Source organism: Salvelinus namaycush, chromosome 29 (genome assembly GCF_016432855.1).
Source record: "Salvelinus namaycush isolate Seneca chromosome 29, SaNama_1.0, whole genome shotgun sequence".
NCBI classification, from domain to species: domain Eukaryota; kingdom Metazoa; phylum Chordata; class Actinopteri; order Salmoniformes; family Salmonidae; genus Salvelinus; species Salvelinus namaycush.
In genome coordinates this window covers 10,266,829-10,285,641 of record NC_052335.1, presented here as the reverse complement: position 1 = coordinate 10,285,641, position 18,813 = coordinate 10,266,829, and the positions used below count along the sequence as shown (strand labels likewise).

Sequence of the window (18,813 nt, the reverse complement as noted above, 5' to 3'; positions counted from 1 at the left end):
CACATTAAGATTTGTTTATTGTCAATCACAGGCTGAATACTGAATACTGTGCTGCATTTGTGCAGAGTAAAATATGTATGACAATGGGGCATGGGTTAAAGTTGCAGTACCTTACAGTATAAGAGGTGCCTGGGGAATGGGTTAAAGTTGCAGTACTAAGAGATGTTTTTACTCAAAAATAGAGATGCCCCTAGCCTAAACCCGTTTGAGTGCAGTTCCATTGATTCGTTCAGTTTTTGCTTTGACACAATTTTGAAATATCCAGAGCGCTTAAAGAGACCGTTCAAAGTATGTATTATTTTGCTACTGATGGACTTCTTTTGAGATGTAAACATTTGTCTTACCCGTTGATGTTATTTTTGCTCTATAACCCTTGGAGACGTTTTCCTGTCCCACTCTACCTCAGATTCCCATGCCCATACCCCCATCAAGCAAACACAAATCTGTTTCTATCACACAATGATGCATGTTTCTATATTTCTGTTGTGTTTCATTTAACCTAATAAAGCACAAACTACACATTTAGATGCTCCAAGGTTTGCTAAAGTGTTTTAGTGTTGGTGTGTGTGTTTGTGTGTGCGTGTGTATGGAAGATAATAATTATGCCATTTCCTAAAAAGATTGCAGAAACAATATTGTTTTTTAAAAGCATTCAAATCAAACTGTGTGCGCACACATGTAGAGAAACTATCTTTGGATTGTCGACTATTTTGTTAATGTATAGCATAAGCCATACCTCCGCATTGACATTCAAAACACACTCCCCCTCTCACTCAGGAGCGAAAAGGGAATTACTTGAGAGATTACATCTATCCAGAGGAGGGAGCCACCACAGCATCAACGTCGCAACAGCATCCAACTGAATCTGAATCTCGTTGTAAACTTAATTGTTCCTGTGCATCCAGTCACAGCAGAAGGCAACGCATTTACAATTCAAACACTTCATGAGAGGAAAACTGGATTAGGCAACACAACACAACCACTCCTCTATTCCTTTTTGCCACCGTCAAATGCACGATGCGGTATGCATGAGCTAAGCTGCCTTAGCATTTATATACAGCTGGTGAACTAGATATCCATTTGCTTGCTTTTCAAACCCCCCCGGGGATGTTTCGATAGCACTATAACCAAACATGTAAGCACACATTAAAAGCAAATATGACAGTCCAGCTTCCCTTTGATAATCGCTACTAGGATTTAGCTCCCCTCCACTTTGATTGTGTGAATTTGTGATTCTGTAAACACTGGTGAAAAGTACAGTACATATAATCTAGTAGGTTCCTATGGGAACTGGTATACTTAGTTACACATTCATGGAACACTGCATGTAGAAATTCTCAATGGATCTTCTCTGTTTCAGAGGCACATTGATCACATTATTAGCACTCTCGGCATGCACAACTCCAATCCCACTCACACTCCATCCACACAATATTTGCACATCTCTCACAGATGCACACACACGCACACCAAAACATTGGGAACTTTACCCACTGATCCCAGTTCCAATGAAATCCCAAACAGTCTCAATCAATCATCTCCCAATTCACTTGATTCACAGGGAAAAGTATTTTGGATCGTCTCTAGAAGAGTGTCTGGATCCCAGGTCCCTTACTGAGACTTGATCCCCACCATGCTTTCACTCAGGTTCCACAGCCTCTTGACCGAGTGATCATCCATTACCCTGGGCATCAGCTCCTCGCAATTAGCGAAGCACTTCCCCACCACTCCCTCCATGACGGGCGAACACGCCAGGTAGAGCGGCGTCCAAGCGCCCTCCAGTGGGCTCTTGAAGAAGGCCAGCGAGGCCAGGTAGAGGAGAGGTTTTGCCAGGAAGGGGGATGTAGATGTGCCTCCCCAGCCTGGTCCTCACCATGCCTGGGGAGAGTGTGTTGACCATGACGCCCTCCTCTTCCAGCGCCGGGTCAGCTCACGGGAATATTAGCCAGCTTGCTCTGGCTGTAACAGGACGCTTTGTTGCAGCTGCTCTCACTGGAGTGGTAGTAGAAGTAGAAAATGTTATTATCCCTCAAGGGGAAAATCATCCATAGAAACACAAAAGACATTACACAAGGGTTGTATTCATGAGGCACCAAATTGAAGAAAACTGTCAAACAGGAAAGGACTAACCTGAACTCTTGTCAAATAAGAAACTTTCGTTTTTTTCATTTTCCGTTGCAAACTGGTTTGTGCTAAGGAATACAATATACACAAAATAACTTCAACAAACCACAACAGTTGAGGTCTTCGAAAGTTGATGCTGCCATACTTGTAGAGATTGGAGGAGACCACCACCACGCGGCTGGGGGAGGAGAGCTTGAGGAAGTCCAGGACGAGGTGGGTGAGGAGGAAGTGACCCAGGTGGTTGAACCCCAGCTGCATCTTGAAACCCTCCTCAGTCTTGGTGTAGGGACACTGGTAGATGCCTGCGTTGTAGATGAGCACGTCAACTTTTTGTTCTTCCTAATGTGGGGAGACAGAAGGAAAACAGGCATGTAAGAGGCACACATAGTGAATGATTAACATAGAGGTTTTGTTTAATGATGGCTGGATGACTGTGTCGTGTTGGTCTCTATATATGTATCTAAATCTATATAATTTGTAATAAACTACAATCATTGCAAGTGATTTCCAGTGAATGAATTGTAATTAGGATAACTAATCCCTGTACTGAATTTATTTAAAACTTAATTGACGTTGTTAGCTTTTGTAAACAAATACCAAGCGACTGTGTACACACGTGACTGTTTCAGCCCGTTGGACAGCACACCATTGCGCACTTTGAAAGGTTACCTTCATTACTAAACACTGGTTTGTGCAGCTTCCGGGCAAAGGCTTTCAATATGCCACTGTTCGTTCCGGTCAAAATGACCGTCTTTCCCTCCATCATATTCCACCCATCATATCTGCCGGGTACGGAGCAACTGTACCGCTTTCTTCCAGGGGAAAACATTCGGAAACAATTAGCAATATTCCACCACCGACAACAGCGGGCACAAGAATCGCAGCTGACATTACAGTGAGGTCTTTAGGTTTCACTTACAAAATATATATGCGTGAGCTAGAGAACTACAACACCCACAAGCCTCTGCGGTGTTTTCGCAAGGCCATATCCTCGTGACACCTTGCTAAATAAGAAATAGTCGCACCCTGCTGGTAGACAATGGTCTGTATTTGTATTTATTATGGATCACCATGGCAGCAGCTACTCTTCCTGGGGTCCAGCAAAATTAAAGCAGTTATACAATTTTAAAAACATTACAGTATATTTCACAACAGATTTCACAACACATTAAGTGTGTGCCACTAGTGTACTACCACATATCTACAACACAAAATCCATGTGTACATGTGTGTATAGTACATGTTATCATGTGTAACAGTATAGCTTCCCTCCCTCTCCTCGCCCCAACCTGGGCTCGAACCAGGGACCCTCTGCACACATCAACCACAGTCACTCATGAAGCATCGTTACCCATCGCGCCCAAAAATCCACGGCCCTTGCAGAGCAAGGGGAACAACTACATCTAGGACTCGGGACGAGTGACGTCACCGATTGAAACACTATTAGCGCGTACCACCGCTAACTAGCTAGCCATTTCACATCGGCCACACATGTGTCTATGCCTGTGTGTGTCTCTTCACAGTCCCCACTGTTCCATAAGGTGTATTTTTATCTATCTATTTTTTTATAAAAATAAATAAATAAATCTAATTTTACTGCTTGCATGAGTTATTTGATGTGGAATAGAGTTCCGTGTAGTCAGGGCTCTATGTAGTTCTGTGTGCCTCTCATAGTCTGTTCTGGACTTGGGGACTGTGAAGAAACTTCTGGTGGCATGTCTCGTAGGTAATTCATGGGTGTCTGAGCTGTGTGCTAATAGTTTAAACAGACAGCTCAGTGCATTCAACATGTCAATACTTCTCACAAATACAAGTAGTGATGAAGTCAATCTCTCCTCTACTTTGAGCCACTACTCCCTTCATAGAACTGCGCAAACTGACTCTAACCAGAATAGAAAGAGGAGTGGGAGGCCCCGGTGCCAAGTGAGCAAGAGGACAAGTACATTAGAGTGTCACTGTTGACGTTGAGACTGGTGTTTTGCGGGTACTATTTAATGAAGCTGCCAGTTGAGGACTTGTGAGGCATCTTTTTCTCAAACTAGACACTCTAATGTACTTGTCCTCTTGCTCAGTTGTGCACCTGGGCCTCCCACTCCTCTTTCTATTCTGGTTAGAGCCAGTTTGCACTGTTCTGTGAAGGGAGTAGTACACGGTGTTGTACAAGATCTTCAGTTTCTTGGCAATTTCTCCATTTTGAGCCTGTAATCAAACCCACAAATGCTGATGCTCCAGATACTCAACTAGTCTAAAGAAGGCAAGTTTTATTGCTTCTTTAACCAGAACAAGATGTGCTAACATAACTGCAAAAGGGTTTTCTAATGATCAACTATCCTTTTAAATTGATAAACTTGGATTAGCTAACACAACATGCCATTGGAACACAGGAGTGATGGTTGCTGATAATGGGCCTCTGTACGCCTATGTAAATATTCCATAAAAAATCTTCCATTTCCAGCTACAATAGTCATTTACAACATTAACAATGTCTACACTGTATTTCTGATCAATTTGATGTTATTTTAATGGACCAAAAATGAGCTTTTCTTTCCAAAACAAGGACATTTCTATGTGACCTCAAACTTTTGAATGGTAGTGTACATTAGCCCAACCATCCCAAGGGGGACCCACAATTCCTGTAGAGGCTGTGTTCTGTTAGACAGGTAACTCTCAATCCACAGTATAGCAGGCGATGTAAAGCCATAACACATATGTTTTTCCAGCAGCAGATTATGATCGATAATGTCAAAAGCTGCAATGAATTCTAACAAAACAGCTCCCACAATCTTTTTATTATCAATTTCTCTCAGCCAATCATCAGTAATTTGTGTAAGTGCCATACATGTTGAATGCCCTTCCCTATAAGTGCACTGAAAATCTGTTGTTAATTTGTTTACTGTGAAATAGCGTTGTCATTTTCTCCCAAAGTTTACTAAGGGTTGGTAACAGGCTGATTGGTCGGTTGTTTGAGCCAGTAAAGAGTGCTTTGCTATTCTTCGGTAGCGTAATGACTTTTGCTTCCCTCCAGGCCTGAGGGCACAAACTTTCCTGGAGGCTTAGATTGAACAGATGGCAACTAGTAAAGGCAATATTGTACGCTATCATCCTCAGTAAATTTCCACCCACGTTATCAGACCCAAGAGGCTTGTCATTGTTGCTAGACAACAATAATTGCTTTTCCTCTTCCACACTCACTTTACAGAATTCAACATTTCAATGCTTGTCATGCCCAAGTTTGCTAACCTTGCCAATGAAAAAAACATGAAAGTAGTTGGCAATATCAGTGGGTTTTGTGATGAGTGAGCCATCTGATTCAATGAATGATAGGGCCGAGTTTGCCTTTTTGCCACAAATTTCATTTAAGGTGCTCCAAAGCTTTTTACTATAATTCTTTATATCAGATATCTTTAAATAATTTATATTTGTCTGAGTTGTAGCCTACACTGTAATAACTACCAATATGTAACAGGTTCCTGTAAATAACCCTTTACACTTTTCCCCAAATAAGACACAAAACAACCTTTCATGTTCTCACAACTTTATTGTAGAAAATCTGATGACCCATGTTCTTAAGTAACACACACCTTTGATGCACAACCAACAGCAATAGGCTAACAATAATGCACATTCCTAGGATGCTCTATCTATTCTGTTTCTACACTATCATCCTGTTCTCCTAGACGCAGGGTGAACTTGGCAAGAACATACTGAATAGGCCTATAGCAGAAAGCTTGGAAATCATCATGCCAGTTGTGTATGCCATGTATTTGTAGGTGCACAGGTAAATTACATTATTTTCAGGGAATGAAAAATAGAAGGCCGACCCCCACCTCATCTTTCCCTCACTAGGTCTGTGCTGTACTGTGTAGAGTCAAACCATATGGTGGCTTTCATTTAATACACATTGTACTGGTCATCTTACACACACTTCTGCTGATTTGGCATCTTGGAGAGACATGAACAACGAGGAAGGGGACATCGATGAACCTACTGTACATTTCACAGGGGAGATGTTCGCTAAAAAAGATTCATCGCAATACAAAAAGTAGAGGTATAAATAATCTAGAAATACAACTGAACATTCTAAATATCCATTCTTGTGAGTTAAGCCTACAATGTGTACTATTTGACACTTGGTTTCTGTAGATGCTGAATAACCTAATGGAGAGGCAGAGTAGAAAGTGTAGGGACAGGTTGGAAATACAGATATACTCAGCCTATCTAAGACTGGGGATAGTAACAAGGCATGAGGTGAGAGAGCCAATGCTGAAGAGGTCTGGCTGGAGGAGGAGGTGGTGGGGGATATGGGTAGACTCAAGGCTGGGCCTCAGTCTCTGCCACTGCCTCAGCGCTGGGTTCATCATAGATGTAGCTCCCAACACCTCCGGTGTTCACCCCTGGAATGGAACAATGGACATCTGACTATGGTGATATCTATGAAATATCATAATACATGTAAAAGCATAGCAATAGGGTGGTTGGTCTTTCATATGGTTAAGAGGAAGAAAGTCTTGAGTGAGTATAGCATACCTTTGGGCCCAAACAGGGTGGCATAACACGGTTTGTGGCAGTAGGGCTGCCCATCATGCTGAAACAGAATGGAATTAATAGAATTTACTGTACCCAGACAGTTCCTGCCACATGCAATATAATTACTAGAACTGCACTACGTTGCACTCCCACTGTAAATTGTACATTTTATAAGTATATTCTTAGTATATTCTCTGTACATTTTCAACTGTAAATTTGCATACTCTCCTATCATGTGTAATTGTTCTTTGTTTATTGTATTTATTTTGTATGTACTGTATGTAGATTATGTGTTGTCTGTCTATCACTAGCAGCACCTTCCCACTAAGTCAAATTCCGAGTACGTGGAAAATGTCATTCAGATTCAGAGAGCACAGACAGGGCATCTCCTTAAATCTTTCTATTTTCTCTCCTTTCTCCACTCCCCACATCTCCCTCTTCCCTACCCCTTCTTCCTGTTTTCTGTCTCTCACCTCTGCGTGGCTTCCTGGGGCCAGGGTCTTGCAGCATCTCTCACAGCGCAGACAGGGTCGATGCCAGTCCTTCCCCAGGGACGTTACCTTCTCAGCTGCACACACAAGCAGGCGCACGCACACACAATTTCAGGCATATCACCATGGAAACAACATTCCTCTAGTACTTACAGTTGCCAGCCACCATGTGCATTGTAGACACACACTCACATACACATACACAGATACAGATACATGATACACAGATGCATACACAGACACATGATACATACAGATACACAAATTCTTCAAAGTAGCCACCCTTTGCCTTGATGACAGCTTTGCTCACTCTTGGCCTTCTCTCAACCAGCTTCATGAGGAATGCTTTTCCAACAGTCTTGAAGGATTTCCCACATATGCTGATCACTTGTTGGCTGCTTTTCCTTCACTCTGCGGTCCAACTCATTCCAAACCATCTAAATTTGGTTGAGATCGGGTGATTGTGGAGGCCAGGTCATCTGATGCAGCACTCCATCACTCTTTTTCTTGGTCAAATAGCCCTTACACAGCCTGGAGGTGTGTTTTGGGTCATTGTCCTGTTGAAAAACAAATGATAGTCCCACTAAGCGCAAACCCGATGGGATGGCGTATCGCTGCAGAATGCTGTGGTAGCCATGCTGGTTAAGTGTGCCTTGAAATCTAAATAAATCACTGACAGTGTAATCAGCAAAGCACCCCCACACCACCACACCTCCTCCTCCATGCTTCACGGTGGGAACCACACATCATCCGTTCACCTATTCTGCGTCTCACAAATACACGGTGGTTGGAACCAAAAATCTCAAATTTGGACTCATCAGACCAAATGACAGATTTCCACCGGTCTAATGACCATTGCTCGTGTTTCTTGTCCCAAGCAAGTCTCATCTTCTTATTGGTGTCCTTTAGTAGTGGTTTATTTGCAGCAATCCGATCATGAAGGCTTGATTCACGCAGTCTCCTCTGAACAGTTGATGTTGAGATGTGTCTGTTACCTGAACTCTGTGAATCATATATTGGGCTGCAATCTGAGGCTGGTAACTCTAATGAACCTATCCTCTGCAGCAGAGGTAACACTGGATCTTCCTTTCCTGTGGCAGTCCACATGAGAGCCAGTTTCATCATAGCACTTGATGGTTTTTGAGACTGCACTTGAAGAAACTTTAAAAGTTCTTGAAATATTCCGTATTGACTTACCTTCATGTCTTAAAGTAATGATGTACTGTCATTTCTCTTTGCTTATTTGAGCTGTTCTTGCCATAATATGGACGGTCTTTTACCAAATAGGGCTATCTTCCAGGCTGTATCACATCCGGCCGTGATTGGGAGACCCGCACAACTGGCCCAGCATCATCCGGGTTTGGCCGGGGTAGGCCATCATTATAAATAAGAATTTGTTCTTAACTGACTTGCCTAGTTAAATCAAGTTTAAATATATATATATATATATATATATATATATATATACACACTGCTCAAAAAAATAAAGGGAACACTTAAACAACACAATGTAACTCCAAGTCAATCACACTTCTGTGAAATCAAACTGTCCACTTAGGAAGCAACACTGATTGACAATAAATTTCACATGCTGTTGTGCAAATGGAATAGACAAAAGGTGGAAATTATAGGCAATTAGCAAGACGTGGAGGAGGTCATTTTGCAGGGCTCTGGCAGTGCTCCTCCTTGCACAAAGGCGGAGGTAGCGGTCCTGCTGCTGGGTTGTTGCCCTCCTACGGCCTCCTCCACGTCTCCTGATGTACTGGCCTGTCTCCTGGTAGCGCCTCCATGCTCTGGACACTACGCTGACAGACACAGCAAACCTTCCTGCTACAGCTCGCATTGATGTGCCATCCTGGATGAGCTGCACTACCTGAGCCACTTGTGTCGGTTGTAGACTCCGTCTCATGCTACCACTAGAGTGAAAGCACCACCAGCATTCAAAAGTGACCAAAACATCAGCCAGGAAGCATAGGAACTGAGAAGTGGTCTGTGGTCACCACCTGCAGAACCACTCCTTTACTGGGGGTGTCTTGCTAATTGCCTATAATTTCCACCTTTTGTCTATTCCATTTGCACAACAGCATGTGAAATTTATTGTCAATCAGTGTTGCTTCCTAAGTGGACAGTTTGATTTCACAGAAGTGTGATTGACTTGGAGTTACATTGTGTTGTTTAAGTGTTCCCTTTATTTTTTTGAGCAGTGTATATACCACCCCTACCTTGTCACAGCACAACTGATTGGCTCAAACGCATTAAGAAGGAAAGAAATTCCACAAATTTACTTTAACAAGGCACACCTGTTAATTGAAATGCATTCCAGGTGACTACCTCATGAAGCTGGTTGAGAGAATGCCAAGACTGTGCAAAGCTGTCATCAAGGCAAAAGGTGGCTACTTTGAAGAATCTCAAATATAACATATATTTTGATTTGTTTCACACTGTTTTGTTACTACATAATTCCATATGTGTTATTTCATAGTTTTGATGTCTTCACTATTATTCAACAATGTAGAAAAAAGTAAAAATTAAGAAAAACCCTTGAATGAGTGGCACGTTTACTCCCGCTCCCCCTCTCCGGCGCATCGAAATCGCCAGTTGTCTCATCATTATGCACACCTGCCGCCATCATTATGCACACCTGCCACCTCATGACACTCACCTGGACTCCATCACCTTCCTGATTATCTCCCCTATATCTGTCACTCCCCTTGGTTCTTTCCTGAGGCGTTATGACTCAGTTTCTGTTTCATGTCTGTATGCTTTTAGTATTTCTTGTTTTGTACTATGTTCTATTTATTATTCAATTTGCACTCCCTGTACTTGCTTCCAGCCTCCCAGCGTAAACGTTACAAGTAGGTGTGTCCAAACTTTTGACTCGTACTGTACATACACAGATACATACACATAGGCACATACAAAATGACGTGGACAATAACATAACAGGCTTACCGAAATACACTGTCTTGCTGCATCTTGGACATTTACTGGGCTCTCCAGAAAAAGTGGAGAAGCTTGCAGCTGTGTCAGAAAGAGATGGAGGAGAACAGGACTGTTACACAACCAGTGGTCAAAACACACTGAATACCCTCTCCATATGGGATAACACATGACAGTAGCTCTATCCTTCTTTTTTGAGTTTGTCCTCTTTTTTTCGTTTTATTTTTCTGTCATGTTCCTTACCCTTCACTGGGCCTCTGGCGTGAGCTTTCTTCTCCTCGAATTTGGCCCCTGTTTCCGTGGAAACGCTGGCAGGGGTATCGTTAACGGGAGCCTCATACACGTAAGAGCCAGCACCTCCTATGTTCACACCTACAGAGAGAGAGAGGCTTTATTACATACTGTGCGAGCACATTAACCAAAGCGGTTTCCTTTTATGAGACTCTGGAGAAGTATAAATTAGGCCTATCTTAAGGGCTCACTGTAATTAAACACTTTATTAGCACATAAGCACAAAACAAAATAATGGCTGACTATAAAGGTGATGTATTTCACCTTTTGGTCCAAAGAGGGCAGCATAGCATGGCTTGTGGCAGTAAGGTGTTCCATCATGCTGTGAACAGAAGGAAAGATAATGAGCAAAGGTATCTGGGAACAAACACATTGGACTGTGTTGGGCTTCATTTCGGTATTAAACTCAAGTCAAAAATAGCCCTATAACATATTGATGTCCATTCCAGTATTGAGGGCTGCATGACTGACTTGAGTTTAAAATGGCTGATGTAGCTTTGGAGGGATCTTTGGATCTTTTAAACAAACATTCCACAAATAAGAGAGGAACCCAATGGATTTCAGATTGCACTGTACACTACACAAAAAACCACATCCTTTAGTAGCCTGTATGAACCTCAATAGAAACCAATCCTATCTGTTCGTAACTGGCCTAGCCTCCTGTACAGTACTGTACAGTGCCCATATTGATGAATAGGCTATGTCAGAATGCTGATACTCTCCCCATGAGGCCCTAACCCTCTCTAACCCTCCCAGAGATCTATGGTAACAGAGCCAAAAATGTCTGCACAGTTACTCCTCTCTATTGTACACAAAGCCCCCTGTGGTTGTCCACTGACTGTCTCTGTGTGGGGTAAGCTACCGACTCCTCTTACTTCAGCATGGCCCCCTGGGTTCAGGGTCTTGTTGCAGCGCTCACATTTCAGACAGAACTTGTGCCAGTCTTTCCCCAGGGATGTCACCTTCTCCGCTGGGGGGAGGAGAGACAGAGAGAGGGGGGGGGGGGGGTGTTACATTACTGTAGAGGAAAAGGACATGTTGTGGTTGCATTTACACATGTCGATGTCAATTGAGTATGAAATGCTACAGAGTGAGCTAGTTCAGTAGGAAAGAACATTTCTCTGGCGGTTGGATTGTGTTAGTCATTCATTTCATCATCAACCTAAACCCCACCCTGTCCATTGCCTTCTGAACGGAAGTCTGGTTATCTCTGTTGTACAGAGGAGTAGATTCTCTTTCATGTTGATGATAATGTTATATTGATTCCACCATTTTCTCCACGTCTCCATTGTGCCTCCAGTCTTTTCTGGTCAGTGTATCTTTTGGTGTCTGGCCCCCCGCTGTGCCAGACTTACCCATAGCATGATTCACCATTGTAATTCAAAAGCCTGTTTCATATCTCAAATCCCAAAGCCTCTGCCCCACTTCTGTCCGTTCCGCCTGGCCATCATTCTGTCAGACACACACACGCCCACACGCACACATTGGCACGCATGCACAGTCACAATCTGCCTGCAAATTAGACTACAGTAAAAGAGGAGACAATATGCTGAAAATGCTTCCTGTCCAATGTCTAATGCCTTTCCCTGGCTGCTGTGGGATTGCAAGGAGAGAGAGAGAGGACATAGAACAAGCTACTCAATGAGGCTTTTATCTCTAACCTCTGTTAGATATAGCCCAGAATACCGAGGCAGGCCACATGCCTCTGGCACACCCAGATATCCCATGCTTTTTAGACTGGCGACCTGTCACTAATGCAAGATAGAGTTAAGTGGGAGGCAGTGACCACATAGTCACCTCTGCAGACAGACAATAGCCACTTTGCTTTGAGAGTCATGAGAGTCTGTCCCTGCAGAGTGTTCTCTCCCTCTCTCTCGCTCTCTGTGTCGGTCTCTCTCTTTCTCTCGCTCTCTCTTGTTCTCCCTCTCTACATTTCCCAGCTGCATAGATGGCATACAAGCATGCACACAAACACACATACATACATACACGCACACACACACACACACACACACACACACACACACACACACACACACACACACACACACACACACACACACACACACACACACACACACACACACACACACACACACACACACACACACACACACACACTAAGACAAAGAGAGTAAATGAGAAAGAGATAAAGACAGAGTGAGAAAGTGAGAAAGAAAGAGGGAAGGCTGTGGGGGTTGTTCAGTCTAAATAATTAAGGTTGATTAAGGGTATTTTGTTTCCCCTCTGGTACAATATGTGACTATGTCTCATCCTGTATCTGTTGATGAAATCCATCCAGTAGCAGTGTGAGAGCAGGACTCTATGGCAGGATCCCGAATGGCATCCAAGGGTTCCTTGGATGTCGCCATAGGAGAACCCTTTTTGGTTCCAGGTAGAACCCTTTTCGGTTCCAGGTAGAGCCCTTCTGGGTTCCGCAGAAAACTCTGTGAAAAGGGTTCTACCTGAAACCCAAAAGGGGTCTACCTGGAACTAAAAAGGGTTCTCCAAAGTGTTATTCTATGGGGACAGCCGAATAATACACATGGCCTAGCATTCTCCTGCAGAATGTCTTGAGAATTCATTTTCCCGTCAACGATAGTGGGCTGTCCGGGCCCTGGGGCATTCTCCCTCCACCACGCTTTACAGTTGGGATGGAGTTTTGATGTTGGTGTGCTGTCCCTTTTTTTTCTCCACACACAGTGGTGTGTGTTCCTTCCTTCCAAACAACTCAACTGTAGTTTCATCTGTCCACAGAATATTTTGCCGGAGCATCCAGCTGCACTTTTGCAAACTTCAGATGTGCAGCAATGTTTTTTTTGGACAGCAGTGGCTTCTTCCGTGGTGTCCTCCTATGAACACCATTCTGTTTAGTGTTTTGCATATCGTAGACTCGTCAACAGAGATGTCAGCATGTTCCAGAGATTTCTCTAAGTCTTTAGCTGACTCTCTAGGATTCTTCTTAAACTCAATTTTTGTGAGTGTTTTTCATAGCGCAAGACAGCTCTAACCAACGTCTCCAATCTCGTCTCATTGATTGGACTCCAGGTTAGCTGACTCCTGACTCCAATTAGCTTTTGGAAAGTCATTAGCCGAGGGGTTCACATACTTTTTCAAACCTACACTGTGAATGTTTAAATGATGTATTCAATAAAGACAGGAAAAATACAATCATTTGTGTGTTATTAGTTTAAGCACACTATGTTTGTCTATTGTTGTGACTTAGATGAAGATCAGATCAAATTTGATGACCAATTTATGCAGAAATCCAGGTAATTCTAAAGGGTTCACATACTTTTTCTTGCCACTGTACTGTTATAATCCCCACCCGGCGCACATCCAGAAGAGGACTGACCACCCCTCAGAACCTGGTTTCTCTCTAGGTTTCTTCCTAGGTTCCTGCCTTTCGAGTTTTTTCCAGCCACCGTGCTCCTACATCTGCATTGCTTGCTGTTTGGGGTTTTAGGCTGGGTTTCTGTATAGCACTTTGTGACATCTGCTGATGTAAAAGGGGCTTTATAAATACATTTGATTGAATAACCCTTTTAGGTTCTAGATAGCACCTTTTTTTTCAAAGAGTGTTTTCCCTATTTAGTGCACCACATAGGCAACAGGGTACCATTGGGGGCACAGGCTATGACTCTGACAGTCAGGGAGGATGGAGGATTATTATCAGCTTTCATGGACAGGAACAGCAACTAAATGACACATGAAGTCAGTACAGTTTCAGAGATATGGCTGATGACGATTATGCAATGGCCCAGATTAGAGTGTTGAAATGAGAGAGGAGATCTTGTGGGGGCCGAATCAAAGACTAGGAGTTACGCAACGTACATCAAACATCATCTAAACTCCTGAGGCAAAAGGACTCAGAGAGAATATGCAGTATTTCATAATGAGAGTGGGAGTAGAGAAGTAAACACTGCAGATTTAGCAGCACTCAATGATCGCATCAAAGCAGACACAGACTTTAGAAATGAGGAGCCTCAGGGGGCAGCGTGTGAATATGCGAATAAACACAAAAAGAGTGGCATTGGCCTCTTTATTGGTGACACGCTACACAAGCACGGGTCAGAGGGACATTCCATAAGGGAAAGTATTAAGATAATAGACAGTAAGCAGATTTCAAGTTTTATCCGGTATTCATTCATTCATTTATTACCAGATAGAAAGCCCAAGACATTGCCCATTTTGGGCTAATTAGGTAAGAAGAAACAGATGCTTCAAGATGAAGGAAAAGTGTTGCGAGGAGGTTTCCAGAGGTTTTATTCTGATGCACTGCCGATGACTATCATAGACCTACACTTACTGTTTTAACTCATGAAAAATAGTGTAATATAGTCTAAGAAGAACTATCAAAACAATCTCTTTCTTTGATCGTTTCTTTTGTTTTACTATTGTGTATAGGGGCCTACTTTTTACAGGGGAGTGGGAAATAAATAACAGAGACTAGATTGAATCATGTATGTTTCAACATACAGTAGGCCTACAGCCAGGTCTGGTAGGCCATATGAGAGAACATGTTGAATCGGCTTGTCGTTTATAGTGTCTCGGACTCACATGCACACTCTGCCATTGGTTTGGTTGGTCGGCTGGCTCGCGTGAGGCTCCACTCCATTTCCTTCTTTGGGAGCTGTCCATGCCAGTTAGTGCTGAAATCAGATTCTTATTGTTCTCCAGAGATACACTATATATACAAAAGTATGTGAACACCCCTTCATATTAGTGGATTCGGCTATTTCAGCCACAACTGTTGCTGACATGTGAATAAAATTGAGCACACAGCCATCAATCTACATTGACAGACATTGGCAGTAGAATGGCCTTATTGAAGAGCTCAGACTTGCAACGTGGCACCGTCATAGGATGTAAGTGTAAGTGCTGTAAGTGCTGTTATTGTGAAGAGGAAACGTCTAGGAGCAACAACGGCTCAGCCACAAAGTGGTAGGTCACACAAGCTCACAGAACGGGACCGCCGAGTGCTGAAGCGCGAAGCGTGCAAAAATCATCTGTCCTCGGTGGCAACACTCACTGCCGAGTTCCAAACTGCCTCTGGAAGCCACGTCAGCATAAGAACTGTTTATCGGGAGCTTCATGAAATGGGTTTCCATGGCCGAGCAGCTGCACACAAGCCTGAGATTACCATGCGCAATGCCAAGCGTTGGCTGGAGTGGTGTAAAGCTTGCCGCCATTGGACTCTGGAGCAGTGGAAACGCGTTCTCTGGAGTGATGAATCACGCTTCACCATCTGGCAGTCTGAAGGATGAATCTGGGTTTGGCGGATGCCAGGAGAACACTACCTGCCCCAATGCGTAGTGTCAACTGTAAAGTTTGGTGGAGGAGGAATAATGGTCTGGGGCTGTTTTTCATGGTTCGGGCTAGGCCCCTTAGTTCCAGTAAACGGAAATCTTAACCCTACAGCATACAATGATATTCTAAACAATTATGTGCTTCCAACTTTGTGGCAACAGTCTGGGGAATGCCCTTTCCTGTTTCAGCATGACAATGCCCCCGTGCACAAAGCGAGATCCATACAGAAATGTTTTTTCGAGATCAGTGTGGAAGAACTTGACTGGCCTGCACAAAGCCCTGACCTCAACCCCATCGATCACCTTTGTGATGAATTGGAAGACCGATGGCGAGCCAGGCCTAATCGTCCAACATCAGTGCCCGACCTCACAAATGCTCTTGTGGCTGAATTGAAGCAAGTCCCCGCAGCAATGTTCCAACATCTAGCGGAAATCCTTCCCAGAATGGAGGCTGTTATAGCAGCAAACAGGAACCAACTCCATATTAATGCCCATGACTTTTGAATGAGATTTTCGACAAGCAGGCATCCACATACTTTTGATCATGTAGGCCAGGGCAAAGTCAATGCAACAAATGAATTATTTATATGGAAGGTAGGGCCTATCTATCAGCGCAGCAGCATGCCTAATTAATTGGTTTAGCTCAATCTGATTATTGTGCCAAGCAGCTAGGCTGGCTATCTCAATTATTTTAAAACCATGAACACATTCCCTGAATAGGCCTACTGTAAATAGGCTATCAGTCAAGGAGAAATGTATTACTTTTAAATCCATCTAATAGCCATCAATGGAAAAGGCTGCTTATGTCATTAATCTGGGGACAGATGTTTTCACCTCAGGCTATATCCCTCCAAAACCCAACTGGTCAGTTGCAGGTTAGCGGTGTGCGCTGAAAGTAGACTTGGCCCTCACCCGTCTGCAGGGCGTTGTATTGGACTGATATTACGAATATTTTCACTATTCTGATCGATGTATAGGCTAGCCAATACTCGTGGGACGTAGGTTTCTTATATGTCCTGATGAAGGAAGAAATGATCCCACCTCCTTGCATGGTTTAAGCAGATGTAGGCTATACCACACATCACTTCCGAAGTCATGTACAATCAGAGACCCGGGCCTAATTGGTTTAGCCTATATAGGCACGCTAGTCTGACGCCGCCATACCTAAAGTAAATAGCCTACTGGTTCATTCTAATAAAATAGATCAAAGGCAGTACAATTTCCAATTAGGTCTTCCCCAATCTGTAGGGTAATATTGTCTAGGCTTACTGTATAATTATAATGTGACAGTGGGTTTATATTTTAAAAAACAATAGCTGTAACGGTGTCTACAATAGCCTAAGTAATTAGGCCTACATAGCACACTCGGGGGGGTTTCCACACACTACAGACATGGGATGATAGGCTATATGATCATATGAAAAATGCACTTACCAAAATAAACCGTCTTGTCGCATTTAGGACATTTCGATGCCATGTTCCATATATTCTGGACTAATGCCTGGAGACGAGAGAATATGATATCCTTTTTCTTTTTAATTGAGCAATTTGAATCGACGATTTCCCCCCTAGATTTTATTGATGGGCAAGTGGAAATAGCAGGCTGCATCCCCATACATTATTCTGCTAAATTTACATAGCCCCTCCTCTATGATGACGTAAGAGCTGCTGATTCTGGCCTCGTCCCAATACTGTAAAATGGCTCCTTTGGCTACTGCACAGCAGACTAGAACCTAATCCACGAGGACAGAGATTTAACATAAACGTTATACATATTTAAACCAAAATATACCCAGTAGCAGCAGTATATCTGTGGTTGTTTCTTATTTGGGAGCCAATTTTAAATGTGGCATCACAGCAGGCTACTGTGAATCATTTCCATGAGAGTGGATGTCATCACTTCTATATCAGGTGTCCCTGTATGTGAACTCGATTAATCACATTGGAACGTAACAGGGACAGTTCCTCTACGCTCCCAACACTGGATGTCTCTGTTTGTTTCAGCTTCATGTGGTTGTTAGGATACTCTCTTATAGGCCTATCCCTGTCCTACTTAGACAGAATGTTAAGTGACGCTCTACAAATCCCAAGGATGCTGTTACTGTAGATACTGTAGGCTACTGTGGATTCTTGGCATTCATATAATGTACATTAGATATTTGCTACAAATGATCTTGAATCCTAAAGAGGCTAAACAATCTAATCCTTTTGTGGTCTCATTAAAAGTTCAGACTGACTCTATGACAGGATTTGTACCTGTCCTTACAGTCATGACAGTTGTTACAGTTGTTACCAGGGTGGACTGGGACAAAAAATCTGCCATCAACTAAATCTGCCCTGGCATTTCAGCCACACCAGCCCACATCACTTCACGCACCGTGCGCACCCCAGCTACTTACACACACAGTCGGTAATGCTACTGACACATAACATAGGCATTTATAGTACAGCATTACTCAACTTTTCCTGTACCATTGACCGGTGAAAAAACATAGTCCTTTGCCTTTTTGAATCAGCTCTTTTTAACCAGCTCATGGTGATACACCTCACTGCTATAGATGTGCCTCTGTTGCCCCCCTGTTGTGTAGTCTGTCTCTACATCTTCTCTGCAGACAATCTGTCTCTGTCTGTCCGTCTGTATGTGTTCATTGTTATTACATATAGAGCCAACATATTAAGGAACTGGCAATACATCTGTATCTCTCTGTTTTCTGCCTACCTCCACTGCACTCACCTCTGAGCTGTCTATTCATGGATGCCAATGGATGCCAGGCTTCCCCCAAAAATTGACCAATTAATTAAAATAAAAAAAACTATAATTTCTCTTTCGTCTCTCTGTGTTTCAGAATTTCCCTTCAATTCACAATAGGCTGAATGTATCTCACAGGAGAAAGCGTCCGAGCGAGTGAAACAGCGCCCCTCTCTCTATGTGTAGGCCATCAATCTGATGCTGTCTGGTCATAAAGAGTACGACATTGTTGCCGCCTGTAGCATTGAAGGCAAGGGAAGTCAGCTAGCATCTGGCCTCCCTTGACAAAAAAGTATAAAAAATTAGCCTATCAGCGTTGAGCTAAACTGAGCGTGCTCAACTGTGAATGGTCCTGGTGAACCAAAAAAAGTGTCAAGGGAAG

The 18,813-nt window shown here is 43.2% G+C and overlaps 1 protein-coding gene and 1 pseudogene across 1 annotated transcript; both read right to left on the bottom strand.

Moving 5' to 3' along the window:
- Positions 1 to 9: 9 nt before the first annotated feature.
- Positions 10 to 3,001, bottom strand: LOC120024375 (annotated as a pseudogene).
- A 2,652-nt stretch (positions 3,002 to 5,653) lies between these two features.
- Positions 5,654 to 17,285, bottom strand: LOC120024448 (cysteine-rich protein 2-like). The gene is made up of 8 exons (XM_038968687.1): positions 17,117 to 17,285; positions 11,249 to 11,343; positions 10,638 to 10,695; positions 10,326 to 10,454; positions 10,095 to 10,163; positions 7,125 to 7,219; positions 6,652 to 6,709; positions 5,654 to 6,518 (listed from the first exon to the last, which is right to left on the bottom strand). The coding sequence occupies exons 1-8, from the start codon at positions 17,157 to 17,159 to the stop codon at positions 6,436 to 6,438; spliced, it is 630 nt and encodes a 209-aa protein (XP_038824615.1). The 5' UTR covers positions 17,160 to 17,285; the 3' UTR covers positions 5,654 to 6,435.
- Between the last annotated feature and the right edge of the window lie 1,528 nt (positions 17,286 to 18,813).

Bases quoted from the DNA above. Each gene is read 5' to 3' on its own strand.
- LOC120024448 (XM_038968687.1), bottom strand. From the start codon at position 17,159: ATGGCATCGAAATGTCCTAAATGCGACAAGACGGTTTATTTTG. The intron at 7,220-10,094 runs GTAAGCCTGTTA...TTGTGTGTGCAG, and splicing joins CAGCAAGACAGTGTATTTCG to CTGAGAAGGTAACGTCCCTG. The intron at 6,519-6,651 runs GTATGCTATACT...GTTCCATTCCAG, and splicing joins CACCCTGTTTGGGCCCAAAG to GGGTGAACACCGGAGGTGTT.